At 48.0% G+C, this 18,394-nt stretch overlaps 1 protein-coding gene across 2 annotated transcripts in view; it reads left to right on the top strand.

Moving 5' to 3' along the window:
- Positions 1 to 9,350, top strand: part of CMSS1 (cms1 ribosomal small subunit homolog) — a 1,475,838-nt gene extending 1,466,488 nt beyond the window's left edge. For both annotated transcript variants that reach the window (XM_078657737.1, XM_078657736.1), the window contains exon 11: positions 9,074 to 9,350. In XM_078657737.1, coding sequence (XP_078513863.1) covers positions 9,074 to 9,157 — 84 coding nt within the window. In that variant the 3' untranslated portion in view covers positions 9,158 to 9,350. The remainder of the gene's footprint in view (positions 1 to 9,073) is intronic.
- Positions 9,351 to 18,394: the final 9,044 nt, after the last annotated feature.

Raw genomic sequence — 18,394 nt, 5'->3', positions numbered from 1 at the left:
TACTATACACAGGTAATGATCACATTTTTAAATGAGACCAGGTTCAATCGTCATTACAAGATGGACCTTAAGCAATTTCAATTTCTTACAAAGTTAGTGTCTTTTATTTTGCTACTGCGATGATCATGTTAGAAAAGCAAAGGAGCTTACAATTCATTCATGTTTTCCAATTTCATGCACTAGTATTTCATCCAGTCCAATTTCTTTCCTTGCATTCTGGGATGTTCAGTTATGATTTCATAATGGGATCAACAGCCCTACCATTTCCAGAATGCAAAATGTGAATTGGATCGGATAATCGCACACGAAAGCGGGAAACTTGAGAGCTCGGCTTACTTCGGATAAGCACTTGAGGACCATAATAGATGTTTTAAGGCAATTTCAAGACCACTACACTGCACAGAGGGGTCATGTCTGAAATGTGTTCTTACAAGAATTTAGCTTCTACTAATGATAAGGTGTCACTTGCAGTGCCACTCATAAGAGGCATTCAGATGTCACAAATACATTTAACATACCAATAAAAACAGGAGGGAACCCCTATTGTGCTTAGCCTATCTCTCCATTCTAGTCCACATGGTGATCCCCTTGGGCTGGCATGGAGACATAGGCTAAGCACGGTAGGGATTCTGTCCTGTTGTTTTAGTATGGATGAGATACTTTGTCAAAATGTTAAAGAAATCCCATCCACTTTATTACTAGTGTCATAATACTCTTATCACTTGTATTAATGGAGGTCTGGATACACTTGTAATAGGGTGGACGGGAAAGTTGTCACAATTGTGAGAAAGTATTTCATCTGCCAAACTCTAATTAATCCCTTAAGTCTTCTTCCCTTCCACTCCACCAGATTTATAAGCAAATCTAAAATGTGTGGCTTGTGGTGTCCACAGAACGTGTGGACTCCATCATAGGACTGGAAATTAGCTGTCAGTTCATAGGTCATAAGAGTGTCACACCAAGTTACTGGCTTTCTAATGGTTTGCTATTGCATATATAGTACTAATCAAGAGACTCTAGTCAGTCAAGGGGAGGTGGTAAATAGTGCCTGCTTGGATAGACCTTCCTCCTAACATGGCTTTGCCTTTTAGATACTTGGATTTTCAGGGGCTCCAGTATTAGGTCCTAATGTGTTTGAATAGTTTTAGGCGTTCATAAGTCTTCAGTCTAATTTAGTATTTGTCTCTTACCGTGTACTGTTGTAGGGAGTTCCTTTTAGCTTAAGCTTTGTTTTAGATGTGCTTGTTGTTCTCCTGTGTAGGGTTCCCCCTTCTTTCTCAAGGGTCCCTACCTTATTTGATCTTTCTGTTATGGAGTCCAGGCCCTATGGCCACCTTCTTTAAGTGCATTATACAGAACAAAACTTTTGATCGGTTACTTTGTTGGAATGGGAAACCGAGTTCCTCTGGTACTTAGTATTATAAGGAATTGGAAGCGGGTATTTCTCAGCCACCGTGAGTTTGCTGCGACATGCACATCATGGCTTTGAATCCCTGACAGGGCAAACTTAACGTTTTATCTTCTGGAAGTTAGTAAGTTGAGTACCATTGCATTTGGGCAGTGACACGTATCATTTAGAAATGTCACAACTAATACTTATTAAGAAATGCTCTAGAACTCTTGAGCTGCAGTCACGCCACCAATTGAAGTATTCTTTTTCATGCATTCCCTAAGAGCCATGCTGGTCTAGCTGTTCTTCATACTAATAAATGTATTGTAGGCTACTTTCTCTTACTATATGATCATGCAGGGCCTTGTTTCGAGCACAGAAGGAACTGAAAATCTGCCATTTTCTGGAGACAATTATAGCTTCAGGTTTGGGGGGGAAGGCTTTATAACATAAAGAAAAACCAAAGGAAATGATGGACGGAGCGTTGACAATACAAGCACTCACCCCCAGTCAACAGATCTGGGTTTAATCCATCACCGTTCTTTAGCCCACTCTGCCACCCCAGTTCAGACATGGCCATATGCAAATCAGTCTGACCCTGTGCCTCATGGGAACAGTCCAGCCCGAACTGCCAAGCCATGCCTTCCCTGGACCGGAAACAAGCTACCGAGGACCGGTTTCTGGCATTTCAGCCTTCTTCAGCCCGGCTTGCTTCAATCCAGTGGCAAAGTGAGCAAGGGACTCACGTCTGAGCATACCCTGCCAACTTATAGCGAACAAAGAAAAACCAAAGGAAATGATGGACGGAGGGTTGACAATACAAGCACTCACCCCCAGTCAACTGATCTGGGTTTAATCCATCACCGTTCTTTAGCCCCCTCCTTTTCTGTTGTGCACATTCACCTCATTAGTTAGGTTCTGAAGAAACGCCATTGATCAGTCAGGCAACTAAGGCGTGAAACATGTCGACCTTTTGTTAAGTTACACAGGCATATCAGGCCTCATAGTAACTCACTAACCTTTTGATTTTTTAACCTACCAGGGGCACCACCCAGGTAATTTTATCTACCCCTGCACGCTCCTCACCACTTTTTTTCACCGGATCCATCCGTAAACCCACACTGACCAAACGGCTTTTCTCCTAAAAGATCTCGTTCAAAGTGACCCTTCGGGGGCCAGTTGGGCATTCCAGCGCCGGCCCAACGTGGAGCAAAAGTCTGATGATGAAGCATGACATCCTTCGGGGTGTGTGAGGGCAACTAAGAGGCAAGAATTGGCCCTCTCCTTGATACTGGGGATGAACCTCTGTTTCTATCTTTTTCATCCTCCTCTTCTAATCTTTTCTACCCTATGTCTTCAATTTTTTTTAGTGGGTATCGTGGTCGCCGAGATGACGTTGCAGGCGCTACTTAGATGCTGCCTATGCCCGCTGACTTTTTCAGCATCAGCAAGCGCAGATCATGGAAGAGCAGGTACCCCCAGTCATTTCTTTACTGACTTTTTGAGGCCTTTTGTCTCTATTTTTTCATCAAGTCTTCGACTCCTGGTACAGTTAGGATGCCCTGTTTTAAGTCCTGCGAGTCATCGCCTGATGTCGGTGACAGATCCGCACCGAGTGTGTCTTTTCTGCCTGGGGCGCGGCCACGAGCACAAGTCGGGCCCGACTGCTGTGCCATGGTGCCGAAGTCTTTGCGGGAGTGGTCCGGAAAGCTGCTGGAAGCCCGGCAGTCGGCTCCGTGCCGTTCGAGGGACTGTGCGCGGAGTCATCATCATCGATCCTCGGGATCCAAGTCTTCGCACTCGGGGTCAGGTAAGGCGAAGAACAAGAAGTCGGAGAAACGTCATCATTCTCCGATTTCCTCTTGTCGGTCGCGCGACTCGTCTGAGTGTGAGTCGTGTCTCCCCCGTGGCTCTGGCAGAGCCTGTGGCGTCGCCGCCGGCCTGCCTGCCCTTTCCGGGTCCATCGGCGACTCCGGTCCAGTTACAGGAGTTCCTGTCAGCCATGGCTCGCCTCTTTGGGCTGTCGGGTCCTGCTGGTGCGCCTTCGGGCCCTGACTTCCATGGATAAAGGCCTGGTTCCCAGTCGATGCCGGTTGACCTCATAACACCTACACCAATGTTGACCCCACCGGCACCACTTCTGACGTCGGCCGCTTCTCGGGACGATGTCGCCCCCGGTTTTAGCCCTGAGGGGGACACAGCGTCGGGCTGGCATCGGTCGATTCCGTTCTTGACGTTGCTCGGGGATTTCTATCCCCATGTCCCTGCTCTTTATTTTAGGCCTGTGGAACAGCCTGAGGAGGAAGGGGAGGACTGGGAGGGGTCTGAGGACCCTCTCGCAGCTGATTGCGAGGATGATCAGGACTGGGCAGAGAAGTTGGGGGAAGCCAGTGGTATGGATACCTCACCAGACCTTGGCATGCTGTCTTCTCCTACCATGGCTATGGAGGAGGGCGCTAGTTATGCTGTGGTATTGCGTAGGGCGGCTGAGGCACTACACCTCATGCTCCCTACTGTGGCCATCAGGACTAACCTCCTGACAGAAGTGCTTCAGCCAGCGGCTACTTCTGCGGAGCCGTTGCTACCCTTCAACGAAGCACTTTCCGACATTCTTTTGGGCACCTGGTCCAGGCCTACCACAGGGGCTCCTGTGGATAGAAACGTGGCCCGACGCCATCCCCCGACTCTGGGTAACCCCATTTTCCTCTCCCAACCCCCACCCCCGAGAGCTTGGTTGTCGAAGCCTCTGCTTTCCCGACCGCATTCCCTTCCCAACCACCGGATAGGGAATCCAAGAAACTGGATCAGTTCAGAAAGAACATTTCCTCTTCCACCAGTTCTGCACTGTGGTCCGTTAACACCGCATGCCTCTTGGGCCGTTATTCCCACTCTCTGTGGGATACGGTGACGAACGTGCTGCCTCAGTGTCCGGAGGCCGTAGCTTGTCTCCTTTCTGGTGAAGAATTGGCTTGGTAGTTTGGTCTGCCCTGTTCCCATGATGCACTGGGCCAGGGACAGACTAATTTGCATATAGCCAGGTTCTGAGCTGGGATGGGGCAGTGAGCTAAATAACGGTGATGGATCAAGCCCTGATCTTTGGACTGGGTAAGAGTGGTCTGCTTAATTCAGACACTCTGTTCATCACCACCCCCTTTTCTGAATCGTTTTTGGCCACTATAGGTGTGGCAGGGTATACTCAGACATGAGTCCCTTGCTCACTGCTCCATCAGGATTCAAGCAAGCCGGGCCGACGAGGCTGAAATGCCAGAAACCGGTCCCCGGTAGCTTGTCTCCTTTCTGGTGAAGAATTGGCTTGGTAGTTTGGTCTGCCCTGTTCCCATGATGCACTGGGCCAGGGACAGACTAATTTGCATATAGCCAGGTTCTGAGCTGGGATGGGGCAGTGAGCTAAATAACGGTGATGGATCAAGCCCTGATCTTTGGACTGGGTAAGAGTGGTCTGCTTAATTCAGACACTCTGTTCATCACCACCCCCTTTTCTGAATCAGTGTCCGGAGGAGGCCCGGCCAGCTCTCTCCCAGGCTGTTGCAGAGGGTAGAGATGCAGCTAAGTTCATGATTCGTTGTGGCCTTTACATCGTCGACTCACTGGGCAGATCGACTGCGACAACAGTGGCGGTTCGACGTCATGCCTAGTTGAGGACAACTGGATCTTTGGAGGATGTCCAAAACACACTTATGGATATGCCCTTAGATGGCCATCGCCTCTTCGGCGACAAAGCAGACAGCGCTTTGGAGCGGTTTAAGAACTCACAGGCTCCTGTGAAGTCCTTGGGGCTGTCTGCAGTCCTCCCTCCACCGTCACCTGCTTTTCGCTTCTTCCGTGGCACAGGAAGGGGCGCCCGCAGCGTTCGCAACAGAGTCACAAGCCTGCGCAGGAACAATCTCAGCGCGGCTGCGGACGCGGGTTCCGCCATACGAACCAAGGACGGGTCAGTCCACCTTCACCCCGGCCACCAAACCTTCCTAGTCCGAACTTTCAGGTCCATCATATGTGGCAGGCTTCGCCACCACCTCCCCCACTGGCGCACTATCACTTCGGACAAGTGGGTTTTAGAGATAGCCCAGAGCGGCTACTCCCTCCCCTTTGAGACTACCCCTCCAGCCATGCCCCCTTGGTACCACTGCATGTCGGGGGATCACTTGGTGCTTCTTCAGCAGGAAGTTGTGGCCAAGGGGGCCATCGAGCACGTTCTGACGTCAGAAGTAGGTCGTGGTTGCTGTTCCCACTACTTTCTGGTGCCCAAGAAGGACAAGGGCCTGCGTCCTAACTTAGACTTCCGGAATGTCAATTGCTTCCTCCGCAAGGTCAATTGCTTCCTCCGCAAAGAGAAGTTCAAGATGCTCGCTCTGGCTCAGGTCTTGTCTGCTCTCGATCCGCAAGACTGGATGGTAGCGCTGGACTTGCAGGATGCTTATTTCCACATCCCAGTGCTGGCCCACTGGCGTTACCTGCGGTTCACGGTAGGCCACAAGCATTTTCAGTTCACCATGCTCCCTTTTGGCCTTACCAGTGCCCCTTGGGTGTTCACGAAAGTGATGGTGGTGGTCGCAGCTCATCTGCGCAAATCAGGGGTATCAGTCTTCTCCTATCTTGACAACTGGTTGTTGAAGGTGGGCTTTCCCCAGGCAGTCCGCTCCCACCTCCAGACTACAGCCGACCTCCTGCATTCGCTGGGGTTCTCCATCAACATGCCAAAGTCACAGCTGGTTCCCTCTCAGAAGGTCCTCTTTATCAGAGCGGTTCTGGACACTGCGCAGTTTCGGGTTTATCCTCCCGAACAGCGAGTCCGGGATATTCGGGCTCTGATTCCGATCTTTTTAGCCCTTGTCCCGGGTTTTGGTCAGAGTGACTCTGAGGCTGCTGGGCCTCATGGCCTCCTGTATCCTGCTGATCGATAATGTCAGATGGCATATGCGGGCTCTGCAGTGGGACCTGAAGTTCCAGTGGACGCAGCATATGGGGAACCTGTCCAATCATGTCCAGAACTCTGAGGGCAGTGCAGGACAGTTGCAGTGATGGCTCACAAACCGACATTGGATCGACGGCAGATCCCTCTCCCGTCCCCAACCGGAGCTTACAGTGGGGACTGATGCGTCCCTCCTGGAATGGGGCGGCCATATGGGAGAGGCGGAGATCAGAGGCCTCTGATCTCTGGCGGAGTCCAAGCTCCATATCAACCTTCTGGAGCTTCGGGCGATCCGGCTTGCACTGAAAGCATTCCTTCCCTCTGTCAAGGGGAGAGTAGTGCAGGTGTTCACAGACAACACCACTGCCATGTGGTACTGCAACAAACAGGGTGGGGTGGGGTCGTGGACCCTATGTCAGGAGGCTCTGCGTCTCTGGACATGGCTGGAACATCAGGGCGTTTTCCTGGTGGTTCAACACCTGGCAGATTCTCTGAACGCCAGGGCAGACGAACTCGGCCGCAAGTGCATGGTGGATCACAAATGGCGTCTTCACTCGGAGGTGGTGCAAGGTCTCTTTCAGCAGTGGGAAGAGCCTTGGTTAGATCTATTTGCCACCGAAGAGAACGCGCAATGTCATCAGTTCTGCGCATTGGAATTTCCAAGGCGGCACTCGCTCGACTACGCTTTTGAGTGGAGTTGCAGTCTGTTGTACGCCATTCCGCCTTTACCACTTCTGCCCAGAGTGCTGAAGAAGATCAGGTGCGAATGGGCACAAATCATCCTTGTGGCCCCGAACTGGGCTCGAAGAGTATGGTATCCGGAGCTACTCAGTATGACCAGTCAGATCAGACTACCTCTTCGGGAGGATCTTCTGTCGCAGCAGCTTGGGACGGTCCTCTACCCGAACCTGTCCAGCCTCCTCCTCTTTACGTGGTGATTGAACGGGGCACTTGATTCCTTTCGACTTGCCTCCTGAAGTTTGTGATGTCATTCTGGCAGTCAGGAATCCCTCCACTAAAGTGGTATATGCCTGTAGGTGGAACAAATTTGTGGCATGGTGCACAGCAAAGACTGTGATTCCCTTTCTGCCCCTCTTTCTGAAGTACTACTGTTCCTTCTTTCGTTGGCCCAGCAGGGCTCTGCTCTGGGCACTATTAAGGGCTATCGTTCTACTATTTCGACCTTTCTCTGGCTCCCTGATCAGCCCTCTCTTTTCAAGTCCCCTGTTGTAAATAGATTTCTCAAAGGCATTACACACAAATTTCCTTCTATTTCTTTCGTGATGCCTCAGTGGTACTTGAACCTGGTTCTTACATACTTCATGTGCGCTCCCTTTGAGCCTCTTCACAACCGTCCTCTTCGTCTCTTGACCTTGAAAACTGCCTTCGTGGTGGCTATCACCTCCGCTAGGCGAGTGAGTGAGCTCCAGGCTTTTTCTTGTAAGCCTCCTTTCCTATCAGTCCATCCGGACAAGGTTGTGATCAGGCCCAGTCCTTCCTTTTTGCCAAAAGTTGTTACGGCCTTTCATATTGGGCAGACTATTACCCTGCCCATCTTCTTTCCACCTCTGCATCCTTCCATGGAGGAAGAGAGGCTCCACCGTCTGGACCCAAAACGCGCGCTCTCATTTTATCGCAACCGCACACAACCGTTCCGGGTGGATGTCCTACTCTTTGTTGGCTACGCTGGCACCAAGAAAGGTTGGGCGGTACACAAGAGGACTATCTCCTGCTGGGTTGTCTTGTGTATCACAGCCTGTTAATCGTTGGTTAAAAAGGAACCCCCGGTGGGACTGCGTGCTCATTCCACCCGAGCTACTGCAGCCACTACTGCATTGGGACGTGGTGTCTCCCTGCAAGACATCGATCAGGCAGCGACGTGTACCTCGCTGCACATGTTTACTAAGCATTATTGCCAGGACAGCCAAGTCCAGGACTCTCTGGTGTGATCTTGGTTCGCAGACCCACCACCGGGGTTGGTAACAACGCGCAGGGGTACTGCTGACGAAAAACTTTCCGGATCCAGTCTGACGCCTGGGGGTAATTCTAAGGTAAGGAATCTATCACTACTAATGTTTCTTACAGATATATCATTAATAAAGGTAAATAACTTGTTCTTTTAGTATGCAATTTATTTATGAAGACTAAACCTAATACAGGTTTAAGTGTCTGTTAGCTGCATTCATTACATTTGATGACCGCCTTTACTTCTCTTTTCTACTTTTTTCAAGGTGAATGCTCATTGTTAAATTTCCCCCCATGTTAAGGATTTTTGAGGCCCTGGGCAAGGCATTTTTGGGGGGTTCTGATGCTATTTTTAATTTTAGTACTTATTTTATACTTATTCAAGCACGCACAATGCCAAACAGTTTTGAATTATATGTTACATTTTTTTTAAATCACACAAAAACAACCAAAATATGTCTTAGCTGGGGCCTCCAAATCCTTAATATATTACTTAGTAGAGAGAAACATAGCCTTAGGCAGAAGTAGGCTGAGACAGAGAAAGAGGTTGCGAGAGAGAAATAGAGGTACTATTGAGAGAAGAACGACTCCACCAGGGGGACTCCTGGAAGATGGGGGCTCTGAGCAATTGACCCCTTAGCCATTGCCTTCAATTGCCTCTGTCCCCGCTCCCAACAAAAATGTAACAAAAAGAATTGGTCTTCCCACAGTGCTTACCAACAAGCAGCAATTGTTTACTTGTGGTTTCACGAACTCTCTTGATGCTTTATTCTCTTTGTTTTGTGTAGGTGAAGAAGGAGACCATTGAACTTCTAGAAGGAGGGATTACTGCAGCATGTAGAGCTGGATCCTTGAAACTTGGCCTTTTTTGATTTCTCACGTAGATGTCTGTTCTTAAAATGAAGTTTTATACGAGTAACAGTAATAAACATTCGTATTTGCAATAGGGACGTATTGTGTGAAATTGCTGGTTCCATTGACTATTTTATAACTCTTTGAATAATATGATGTGTTGCTGATTTGCTCCTCTGCCATCTTTTAACAATAAAGTACAAATTCAAATTTTCTGCTGTGTGGTGTTTTTGTTTAGTAGTATAATATTGCAACAGCTTATATTGTCTTATGATATATGAATGGATTTTTTTCTATATTTCCTTTGTAGTGAGTCCTGCCACCAAGATTTCCTTCTAGTTCCTCAAGACAGAATGCCAGCCATCACTTTACTTCACAGCATATTGCTATTAACATACTTCTAGGAAAATGCATTTAAGGCATTTTTCTACATATTGCTATATATATTTACTTCACACTTTTAAAAAATACTTTTGTTTTAAAGCTTGTTGTAAATGAATAGTATTTGTTTTTAAATTTGTTTAGGAACAAATACAAAATCTGATTCTGTTCCTTTGCAATCCACGAAGGCAACTGTTTCCTAACTTTCTAGAACCATATGTATCTACAAAATAAGGACTTAAATTAAATATAACATTCATCCATGCAAAAAAGCTTACATTTGCACTGATACACATACATATTTTTACTCAGAAAATATTTAGACCTAAAAGAAATATATAACAGAGTCCACCACATTGTGGACACTTGTGAGGATTTCTCTGACCAAGTCACATGTGACAGACAAAATCAGGGTAAAACTATACAGCAGTGACCTCTACCTCTCGAAAAGCGAAAGCACATTCAGATATCATAACAGATTACATAAACATTTCTAAGTAAGGAAGAAGTATAATTTTCAATCTTCTTTTTTTTAAATTATATTTTTATTGATTTTCTTAACAAAATTCAGAATGACAACTTTTATGCAGAAAAAACATCAATTGTCTTTAAAAAGTGGTCAACTATCTACAGACGAATATCACAGCAGTCTAAGTCAGGCAAATCTGAATCAAGATTTTAGTTCCATAAAATAATACAGGAAATTTCAGATCTACGTTTTGGGAATGCTCTGCAAGGTAAATAATTGGCACGATGTTTTTAAAAAAATCGCTAAAAAATGTTTTTTTTTCTGACAGGACTGCTAAACAAAATCCCTTTGGAAATAAATAGAGAAACAAAAAAAAAAGAAACTAACACAAACGTATTTTTGCACAGGAGAGATAAAATTAATCGTAACCATAAAACCAAGTAATCATACCTTCTCTACTAAATGACTCAGCTACCAAAAAAGGAGCAGAGTTTGAAAAAACCTTCTGGGAAAACTCAAACGGAAAATATCGAAAGAAGACAAAAGTAATACTCAAGTAAATAAACTAAGGTAAAATAAAGAAAACGTGAAAGAATCAAAGGGAAAATCACATAATTTTACATAAGTAGCAGAGACGCTGCTGGTGAGAGGCTACGCTACTGGCAGGAAGCTCCTTCCGGCCCCGCCTCTCCTTGCGAAGCGCTGAAGTCGCCGGCGCTGTGCAGGAGCCCAAGATTGTAGGAGCTTACGATTTTGCAGTCACATCCGCCGTGGCGGCTGCCACTGGGGGATTTCTTCTCTCGTGCCACAGCTCTTGCCTGCCTGTGCTTCCCCAGGAGCCACACAGCTTCACATGGCCGGCATTTACAGCGGCATTCACTTGGAAATACCAGGCCTTTGGTGCAGTTCCTTCCTATTACAGATTGCCTCATATGGTTGCACTGTCAAGGCGGCAGCAATGTTCAGTTACTTACCAGTAATATTCATTACTCCGAGACGTAGCCCTCCCCGTCACTGTCCAAACCATATGAACATAGCTCCTCTCACCAGAACTCCCAAGCAAAACTCAAAGCCCATCCCTTCCCTCCAGGCCACTCCCACATCCTGTGTGATATAACCCATGACCCCCTTATCCACATCCTGTACCACCAAGCACAAGAAGCCGAACAGGAAGGGAGAGATGGGAACTAGGACTGTGACGGGGAGGGCTACGACTCTGAGTAATGAATATTACCGGTAAGTAACCGGACATTACTCAGTCCTCAAGTTAGGGACCAGAGAACGGATTTCTCACCATTTGAAGAAACTACACTGGTTACCGGTTCGGTCCAGAATTCTCTTCTAAGCCCTAGTTCTCGCTTTTAAAGCACTTCATGGGCTTGGGGGCACATTACATATGGAAAATAATTCTCTACTATACGCCACACAGATCGCTTAGTTCAGCACATCAACATTTAATGATGGCGCCTAGCTTTTGTAGAGCTCGCTGTGTCGGTCGCTCATTTCAAGTGCAACTCGCTCGTGCTTGGAACAGCCTGCCATTACCACTCAAGCAGGCCACAACCCTGTTGGCTTTTGGAAACCAGTTAAAAATGTGAATGTTCCAACAATTACCTTAATGAACTAGCCCATCTCGGTCTTTGAGTTTTAGGTCTCTTGTCTCTTCTGTCCTAGCACCGGGACACTCTGTTGAGTAGCTCTGCGCTCTATATATCCTTGCTTAACATTAACATTACCTCCTCGCCAGCCCTCCCCATCACAGTCCAAACCACATGAGCAGATAACAAAGAAAGAATCGGCTTCACTCAGTAGCAAAAAACAGACTTTAAGCCCAGAAAGCAGCCACCCCCGAGTCGATCTCCCCTGAACCGACCCAGGCGCCAACACACCACTAGCCTCATACGCAGCCCCCAAAGCCCAACTCAGCCATCGACTTGGAGTATCCCCAGAAGGCTTCAGACCTTGACCAGCCAACCCAAAGGTCACAAAAAGAGAATCCACCTGTTAGACCTGGCATCATTGGCGTGAGTCTCCCTTCCATTTTGACGGATTGCCTCCTCTGCTTTAATATGTTTTTGCTGGATTTATGCTTTGGGCACTGTGCCACTGCTAATCAATGCCACAGTGCAAGTGCTCCCTATGTTAAAGTTATGTACTAATTGGTTTTTCCATGATTGGGTTATTTGATTTATCTGTCATCCCCTAGTACAGTGCACCATGTGTGCCCAGGGCTTGTAAATCAAATGCTGCTAGTGGGCTTGCAGCACTGGTTGTGCCACCCACAGAAGCAGCTTATAAATTGTGTCTCAGGCCTGCCATTGCAAGGCCTGTGTGCAATCTAGCACTGCCATGTTGACTTGGCCAAGTGTGTCAGGATTGCACTCCGCAGGATCCGCATGCAGAAATAATGCTCCACCTCCGGACCTCCCGAACACCCCGAATGAATATCACAGGGTGTTCAAGTGATACGGCGAGGGGAAAACCCCAAAAGGGGAAAAAAAAAAAAAAGAAAAGATAGAAGGGACAGCGGGGGAAAAGAAGCTGCAAGAGAAATACACACGCGTTAATAATGTTCTCAATCCTACTCTCATTACATTCTCACTACATGTTAAGCAACCAGATTCACCTGTAATAAGACATGTGTTTGCCCCTTCATACAGCTGTGTCTTCTTTGTCCCTCCTGCCCTGCACAACACAAGAAGCACGGTTACCAGGGGCAATGAAACACTGAGCTTCCTATAGTACACAACCTGTCTGAATACATACCCTAAATGCCTAAAGGCTAAACCTCTGATAAACACTCCTGAAGGCAACTGAGGATTCAGTATCTAAATCCACAATATGATGTGTCGCAGAAGCGTAACCCAAACACTGCAAGCAGATTCCTCCTCTGCTGAGAACAGTAATTAATTGTCCAAAAATGCACCACTAGTATCAAAGAGAAACCAAACACGGCATGATGTAGTTCCAACACTACTATCATCCGCTTTGGTAGATTAAGTTCAACATCCAGCATTATGTTTTCAAGCCAGCAATGCGGAGGACTCCCCCCTGCACTCCGTCACTAGAAGATAAACAGACAACCCCTCCGGGAGTTGTTTACTCAAGAATAACACACTCAAACACAAGTGTCCACAGTAAGTTATTTTCTGTTCCTCGCAGCCGCGAGGCACAGGAGGACTCGGGCGGAATTATCCCAGAGCCAGTACCAACAGCCAAAGCATTGCGCAAGTAGCGCGAACACATTACCCTACTAGTTTTCTCATCCAGAAGTAAGGATCTCAGTAGTCTCCTTTCCACACTCGAACAGGAAATTCAGGATAACGGGAACCAGCCGCTCCCTCCCGACGGACAAAATCACGAGCCCCGTTCTCTAGTCCCGCCCGCTATATCCTGTCGTACTGCTAAGGACCATGGGACTTGCAGTTCAGGGCCCAAAAATCAAGGGAGTTGTAGTTCAGGTAGGCGCAGAACAGACCTAGATCCTGACAAAGTGCACCCACTTGCCAGTCCCTAAACCTCTTCTTTGGTTCATATTAGACACCCCTATGGTAGGCCCAAGGGCAGGGTATAAGGTAGGATATGTTCTGATGTGTGTAGCATGTCCTAATAGTGAATTACAGCCATTTTCGTTTTTCACTATTGAAGGCTACCTGTTCTCCATAGGCCGGAATGGGCAGTTAGATTATTACATTCTTATAATCCTAACTGACTCAAGGAACATGGTAGAAATTAGAATTTAGTATGCCTGAACTCAGAATAATAAAATACATCTTTTAGTAAAGTTGGTTTTAATATTCTGTGTTTGAAAATACTACTTTTAGCAAGTGTGTATTTTCTTGCCTAACTATCCAGGCCTGCCTCTGCTGGGTTGTGTATTCCTTGTCTGGGTTTGTGAGTGACAGGGCTGGGGGATTCCAGGAGACAGGCTGGGACAGCCCAGTGGTGAATAGAGAGATCTGCATCTAGATGGGAGGGAGGAGTTGCACCTGGGACCTGAATAGGGCTGGGCCTTCCCTCTACAATGCTGGCTCCACATCCTGTGGCTTGTCTGATGTCTCTGCCCTGCACTGTGAAAGGAGAGGAGGAATCATGTCAACAGAGTGCTCCAGAGCTGTATCTTCCCTTCCCTGAGATGGCTCCAACTCCTGTGGGGCGGGTGATGTCTCTGCCCTGCACAGTGAAAAGAAGAAGAAAGTCATGTAAACAAAGTGCTCAGGAACTGGTTTGGACAAAGCAGAGGCCCCTCTGCCTTCAGAGAACAAAGGATTTTGGGGTATACATTTTGGGACCCTGATCCCAAGAAATTAGATCACTTCTGAACAAGAAACCTTTCTGCCAAGGAGAAGAACCAAGGAAGCTGCAGGAGTTGTACTGCCCCTCTGCCAGTGTGCTGGTTGCCGTGTTGGCCTGCAGTGGTTGCTTCATTGCCAAGAGAAAGGAGAAGGAACTTTGTAAGCACTTTCATCTACAGAATATTCTCCACGGGCTTGAACTGTGCTTGCCTCCTGCTGAAGTCTCAGAGACAAAAGACTTCACCTCCAGCTCCCCACTGAATTTCCTTGCTGGGAATTTTAACTCCAAAACCTTGCGTGCCGCTGGGAGCTGGAAGCGCGACGCATCGAGAAGAAGCGTGTCACCGCTGCAGCTGAAATCGCCGGGGAAGAGAGTCTTCAACGGAGAAGCGTGTCGCAGGGCCTGTCGCGGCTCAAAAGTACAGGGTCGTCGCAAGGCTGCCAGGGCGTCATCGCATCGTCATCGCCGCATCAATGGCGCCATCTTCTCGCATCGCAACCGGATCATCGCATCAAGGCGCCATCTTGCGCACCGCGCCCGCAGACCGAGAATCTACGCATCACCTCTGCACCGGTAAGGATCACGACGCAGCCTCTACTCTGCGCAAGCATTGAGGCACGACGCATCATCTCCCACGAATCACGGAACCAACACATCTCCCCTTTTGCGAGCCTTTTGTTTACTTTGCGTTACGCATCCAGGTACTTTTTTTAGAACTTTGCCGCATTTATCATCAACTTGAACTAAGCAACTTTAATCATCTTTTAAGTAATCTTAAGTGTAGTATTGTGCATTTTTGTCGTTTATGGTCTTGAGTTAAGTCTATATAAAGAATACTTATTTTTATAAAACCTATGTTGTTTCCATCTGTAGTGTTTTCACTGTATTACTGCATATATTCACAAATGCTTAACACACTGACTCTGAGATAAACCTGTCTGCTCGTGCCAAGCTACCAAAGGGGTGAGCAGGGGTTATTATGGATTGTAATCCCCTTATCCTGACTTAGAAGTAAGGGTCCCTATTTGGACAAAGGCCAATACCATTACCAACTAGAGTCCCCCAGATCTAACATTAGTGGTCAGCGGTGAGGATTTGGACTTTGCATTTGTGTTTCATATACAGTGATTGGCGTACACTACTAGTGAGGGCAGATCAAACGCGACCACATACTTCTTTTTAGAACCCTTTTCCTTGGACTGTTAGTTTTCCTGAAAACTCCCACTTTTTACTACCATGAGTAAACCAGCATCCGGAGATTGATTTTGAGGATGAGAGGTTGGAAACCTACACTGTGAAACAGCTCAAGTATCTCTGCAGGAAACTGAAAGTTGTTACACCAGGCATTTCTAAAAAGGAAGACTACCAAGAGGCGCTGAGGGCCTGGGTAGAAGCAAGAAATGTCCCTGACCTTGTGGTGGAGCCAGTTGGGGATACAGATGGGCAAATTGATAGGCCAGTGTTTCCAGCCAGGGGAGGGGTGCCGTCCCCACCTGGCAGCAGTATCTCTTCCAAAAACCTGTCCCCCGGAGAGCTGGAAGACACGGAGAGAAATAGGGCACTGAAGCTGGAGTTGGCTAAGTTTAAAATGGAGAGTCTGAGGGAAACAGAGAATAACAGGTTGTCTTTGGAAAGAGAGAGAATGAGAATGGGACATGAGAAGATGTTGAGGGAGTTCGAGATCAAGGCCAAGGGCTTAGAAATCAATCCCTCTGGTGGCAGTGCACCATCTATGCCTTCAGAAGGCAGGGTACATATTCCCAAGGATGTCATCAAAGATTTCCACAAAGGTGAAGATATTGGGCAGTAGTTTGCAGCCTCTAAGATAGCAATGTTGGCCCACCAGGTCCCTGAGAAGGATTGGGGAGAGGGGTTGTGGGGTTGCTTTTTAACTGAGGGTAGGGATACTTTGTTAGACTTGCCCAGTACTCATAGCATGTATTATGCCCACATGAAAGAAGCACTGGTGACAAGGTATGGGTTAACTCCAGAACCCTATAGACAGAGGTTCAGGAATTGTAAGAAACTGCAGGGAACCACTTGGGTAGAATATGTGTCTTTCTTTTGCAGAGCTATGGATGGTTGGGTGAGGGGTAGCAATGTTGATAATTTTCAATCGTTTTATGATTTGATTGCTAGGGAGCACTTGTCTGCAAATTGTTTTCCAGAGCAACGCCAGCACCTTATTGATAGCAAGTTGACTAACCCTAGAAAGCTTGCTGAAGAGGCGGACCGCTGGGTCAGTACCAGGGTCCACAAGGGTCTTGTGGGAGACTCCGCCAAAGGTGGGCAGGTTCCCCAGCATAAGAGTGGGGGGGACAAGGGTAAACAGAGGGAGTTCCAAAAAGGTCCCCAAAGTAATTCCCAAGGGAACCAATGTAAGGGTTCCCAGCCTCCCCCTGAGAAGAAGTCAGGACCCCCGACAGGTAAACCTGTTCATAGGTGGCCTGTTACCTGCTTTCAGTGTAAGCAGGTGGTACACCATTGGTATGATCCCCAGTGACCTCAAAAGGGTCAGTATGTGCCACCCCTTGCACCACCCCGTCAGATGGCCAGTGTAGCCCTGGGTAGGGAGGAGATGGGTGCCCAAGGGGGGTGGGGTCCTGCAGAAATGTCCCTTGTCTCATTAGGAGACTTTGAGATGGTCCCTAGAGCTCAGCTGCCTGATAACACTAAGAAATATAGGCAGTGGGTGACCATCAATGGCCATACAGTGGAAGCTCTGAGAGACACAGGAGCAAGTGTGACAGCTGTCAAGTGTCACTTGGTGTCTGAAGAGCAGGTAGTCCCTCATGCATTCTTCCCAGTTGTTGCCGCTGACAACACAGAGAGCCATTGCAAAGTGGCTCAAGTTCCCTTTGAGTGGGGGGGTCTCTGGTACTCTTCAAGTAGCTGTGAGGCCATCCATGCCTGTTGATTGTCTGTTAGGCAATGATTTAGAGAGCTCCCCTTGGGCTAAGGTGGGGAGGAAGGCGCATTTAGAGATGTTGGGTCTACCTGAGTGGGCATGTGTGACCACTCGGTCTATGACAGCTAAAGGTATTCAAGAGACCCTGGAGCCTGAAAGTATGGGCCAGGGACCTGCCTTAAAGCGAAGAGGTAGGGGGCGTGGGAAACCAGCCCCCATTGTCCCCACGGTCCAGGAGGAGGGGACCTTGAGGGTGATGCCCTGGAACCTACAGAGGAGCAAGTTTCTGAACTAGGGAACCTACCTGAGCTGACCCATTGGCAGCAAGAGGGGGGTCCCTCCAGGGAGGAATTTTGTGAAGAGAAGGAGAAGTGCCCTTCTCTTGTGGGTTTGAGGCAACAGGCCACAAGCCAGGCAGCAGGTGATCAGTCTGTATCACATTGGATCTACTCGGAGAACGGTCTCCTGTATAGCGAGCCTAAGGTTGCTGAGCCTGGGTCAGCCCATGTGCTGGTGGTACCCAAGCGCTTCAGAGCCTTCCTACTGGGTTTGGCTCATGATGTTCCTTTAGCTGGTCATCTGGGGCAGAACAAGACCTTTGAAAAGGCTTGTCTCCCCCGTTTATTGGCCCCAGATGCGGAAGAGTTCAGATACTCATTGTAGGACCTGTCAAACTTGCCAGGCAAGTGGGTAAAGTGGAATGAGGCACAAGGCCCCTCTCCAACCTTTCCCTGTAGTCAGTACCCCCTTCGAACGGGTGGGGATTGACATTGTAGGGCCGCTGGACCCCAAGACAGCCATGGGCAACAGGTTTATCCTGGTCTTGGTGGACCATGCTACCCGGTACACGGAAGCCATTCCGCTCAGGACAGTGACGCCCCCGTGGTGGGACGTGCACTGATAGGTATCTTCTCCCGTGTGGGATTCCCCAGAGAGGTGGTGTCTGACCGTGGTATAAACTTCATTTCTAATTATAGGAAGTCTCTGCGGAAGGAGTGTGGTGTTACCTACAAGTTCACCACTCCTTACCACCCAGAAGGTAATGGGCTGGTTGAAAGATTCAACCGGACCCTCAAAGGCATGATCATGGGTCTTGAGGAACCAATGAGGCGTAAGTGGGACATCCTCTTGCCATGCCTTCTGTTTGCCTACCGAGAGGTGCCACAAAAGTCTCTAGGGTTCAGCCCCTTTGAGCTTTTGTAT

This window comes from Lissotriton helveticus, chromosome 8 (genome assembly GCF_964261635.1).
Source record: "Lissotriton helveticus chromosome 8, aLisHel1.1, whole genome shotgun sequence".
In the NCBI taxonomy this organism is placed as follows: Eukaryota; Metazoa; Chordata; class Amphibia; order Caudata; family Salamandridae; genus Lissotriton; species Lissotriton helveticus.
Note: the sequence above shows the minus strand (reverse complement) of the source record. Positions and strands in the feature narration are given on the sequence as shown.